Here is a 3,598-nt window from a genome sequence, read left to right as displayed (position 1 = left end):
GCGGTTGAATTTGACAATTTGAAAATTGGACGAATTCACAGACAACGTTAGTACAACGTTACGGAAAATGAGGATCACTCGCGTGGCAAATAAAATGAAAATTGCAATAGAATAATAAGTAACAGAATCAGTGCTATTCTGTGTAAGGAGGATGCGTGTTCTGAAGAACTGGACCGACAAACGAAACACGTGAAAACCGAAATACATACTGTCATAAGAATCTACGTATATACGAAACTACCTACATATTTAATCGTTTTGATGTTCAAATCCGTCAGAACACGTATCCGCTATAACTATAAATTTTCGAATCAAAATGATCTGCGATTGTCGTTTCATCGATTTCAACCGAATCTACACGAAATTAATTTCACACCAGGGAACGAAGATCAAGCTCTTGCGGATCGATGATCCACGGGAAGATCGAATCCATGGGATACATCGTGGACGTCCAGAACCATTTGGACGCAGTCGTTCGTTTGCGGCGCGACGAACGAATGGCGAAGCCGCGTTATACAATTTCGTTTATAAATCGAAGTGAAAACTGGATTTACTGGTACTCCTTTGTTCCGTGGGTTTCGCGCGACCGCCATTAAAAACTCGTGGTTCACGTATGCCAGTGAAAAAAAGAGGAAGCAGAGGATACGTATGCAAATTGATGGATGAAGCAACGAAACCGCGGATATTCGATTCTCGTTGCAAAATTCACCTTCGTTACCATTTTTTTTTCCCTCCGCAGTTCTACGTCGTTTCATTATTCAATCAGTGTTCGACTGATTTCTTTTCTCGATTTCTCCTTCGACAAGAATAAAGAATAGAAGAAAGATAGATGGAACGTTCGATCGAAGTAGGAAAAAAATAAAGGAATATTCGAACGCTATCACACCGTTGGTGCGAGCTCTCCAACGAAGACGGTGATTGATAGCCTGATAAAAATTCGACATCCTGCGCGCGAGGAATGATTTACAGTTAGAACATCAACTTTATAGCGCACTATTTACAGCATAGCCTCAAGTGACGTCATTGTCGCTCTACGTATGTCACATATTAATGTCTATCGTTGTCTGAATCGTAACGTCGAGACGACGGACGAAGACGACGTTGGTTGAATCGACGGGGAAATCGATTGCTCGAAGAAGACATTACTCGCGCGCTGGCTGGACACCAGTGGAAATTTGTTCGACCTGATTCTTGATGCACACAGTGTTTCTAGCTTGGATATTTAGAATGCTTAAAAATGTACGAGAACGAAGAAAATCAAAAGAAAGAAACAGAGAAGGATGAAGCATAGGAGGAAATATAAATTATACAGTTATTAGACAGTTTTTCCAACGAATCGATACGATGGATATTATTAATTCAGGTTTTCAGAAGTCGCATATAAACTGGCAATTTCATTGTTTGGATACACGATTGGAATCCAATTTCTCAAGAAATAAATTATTTACATACGTAAGATTACTTGTTAGAGAGAAACGGCATAAATAATCGTTTCAAGGTTGATCAGTATAGGTTTTGAGCGATTGGATTATCAGACGATTGAGAAAAATTTCCAGTTTGAACGAAGTCAGAAATACTCTGTGCATCGATTGAAGTTTGATACTTTTTAACAAGGAAGTTCTGTATATGTAAAAATGTATCGATTGGGAACTATCATGTCTTTCCTTAACAGATAAAAGTCGTGTTGAAGTATTTTATGGTTTATGGTTAAGTGATCGAGTAAATCGTCGCGATCTACCTCGAGAGAGCAGTTTGCTACGCATCTCTAGCCCTTTCGCTGCTAGAAACCGATAAGTGGCACAATTTATTGATGAATTAATGAAATGTCATCTTATTCCAGCCTGTTTTCTCATACGAGCGTAAAATGCGATAAAATATGACCTTGTATAATGTACGCTGTACCCGATCATCCGTCATACGACTTTCACGAAATCATTTGTTAAACGCATCGTTATAGAAAGCTCTAGAAACTTTGTTTTATGTGACATACTGCACTTGATTTCACGATACCAACATCCTTGAAAAATATCCAATAATATAATAATTTATCGCATACTTCCACAATGATTGCTATATTACGAATCAATGCTACTTTAGATTTGACAAATATCTTGGTAATCGTGTATTAACTACACAAAGGATCGAAGAATCCCGATTGGCAGTCCTATTAAAAAATTAACTATCAAACCATACACGGCAACCATTTATCCTTCTCTTAAATAAAAGTAATTAGACAAAGATATATAGGCGTATGTGATAATCGAAGTTTCCTCGATTATTTCTATGAAATCTTGACAAAATCCTCTCGCAACCCTTTACGAAATTCAAGAACCAGTATTCATAAGACGAGTGACAAATTACCGCGAACATCTTCGTCGACGGCGGGAAAGGGTTGGACCTGTGTGAAAAGGGTCGCGCCTCCTCCACGAACGCAGACACGCGTTTCACCCCTCTCGCGATTAACGCTCTCGTCAGTTGCGAGGCGACAAATCGAAAACAACGTTTCCCCTCTTGTTCGCCAAAGCTACCAACCGTTCGTCGATGGATCCTGTCGTCGCGACCCTTTCGTTTGCCCGGAAAACAATGGCGATTACGGGATCTAAACGACGACCCCGTCACCCGTTTGAAGTATCGTTTTCCAAAGGGTCGTCAACCGGCAGGAATTCAACCCCTGTTGGTTTGTTCGATCCCACCCCTACCGTCGCATCGAAAGGGCTAGGTAGATCGTAACGTCGGAATAAGATTATTAACGTTAACTACTAATAATTGTAAGACGTCTATTAAAATATACGATAGTAAGAAAAATAAGTATAAGAGAAACAACATGCCCTGGCTCGAGGAGAGGACCCTGACTCTGTTTGTACGGGACACAGAGGTCCGCCGGTACGAACCAGGAGTGCGTGAACGCGGGGTTGATGTTGAGCGCCCCAGCGGCCCCTTGATGGGGTCCGCCGACATCGACGCCGACACCGACACCGACCCCGACCGGGCTTTGTCGTTGAAAGCCCCCATAATCCATGGCCATCTGATACGGCAACATTTCTCTTTCTTTTTCTATCCTCTCTTTTTCCTCCCTTTTTCTCTTTTCCTTCCTATCCCTCTTTCTTTCCTTCTCTTTCCCTCTTCCTTCTTTCGTTTCTTCCTTCTTCTCTTCTCTTCGAGATTATCGTAGGTCACTGTTTGTCACACTGCCGCGCGTCGTCTGTCGAGTACACCACCGGGCAGACAACAACAAGTTCGCGTTTCAAACGCAACAACACCAAACAACAAGCGGTCACACCAAACGAAACGATAGTCACATTCTATCGCGCATCATCGTCCATCGCGTGTCCCGTCCTCTTCCCGCGTCATCGTCGTCGAACCACCGGAACGTCGTCGGCATCGAGGGTTGTTCGCACGCGGTTGTTCGAACCCCGAAAACCGATATACCGTATAGAAGAGAAACGAAAGGAACACCACCGGGGCGAATACGCGAGTACGTGTATCGTTGTCCGTGTCTATATGTGATACGACGTGAGAGCTCACGCGCGCGCACGTGCGTGTCAACAACTCTAAGCTCTCGGACTCTCGCGTCGTGGACCAGCTGTTACGGGTCCTC

At 42.9% G+C, this 3,598-nt stretch overlaps 1 protein-coding gene across 12 annotated transcripts in view; it reads right to left on the bottom strand.

The window, feature by feature from the left end:
- The window catches only part of LOC117151124 (protein trachealess-like), a 141,144-nt gene that overhangs the window by 26,126 nt on the left and 111,420 nt on the right, over positions 1–3,598 (bottom strand). The window contains exon 1 of one of the 12 annotated variants that reach the window (XM_033323815.1): positions 2,829–3,592. The exons of 10 other annotated variants lie outside the window; for them this stretch is intronic. In XM_033323815.1, the coding sequence (XP_033179706.1) occupies positions 2,829–3,040 (212 nt within the window). In that variant the 5' untranslated portion in view covers positions 3,041–3,592. Of the gene's footprint in view, positions 1–2,828; positions 3,593–3,598 lie in introns of those variants that run through there. One more of the 12 variants, XM_033323819.1, reaches the window with a different exon arrangement.

Source organism: Bombus impatiens, unplaced genomic scaffold (assembly GCF_000188095.3).
Source record: "Bombus impatiens unplaced genomic scaffold, BIMP_2.2 scf_1275, whole genome shotgun sequence".
Lineage (NCBI taxonomy): Eukaryota > Metazoa > Arthropoda > Insecta > Hymenoptera > Apidae > Bombus > Bombus impatiens.
This window is presented reverse-complemented; position numbering and strand designations above follow the sequence as displayed.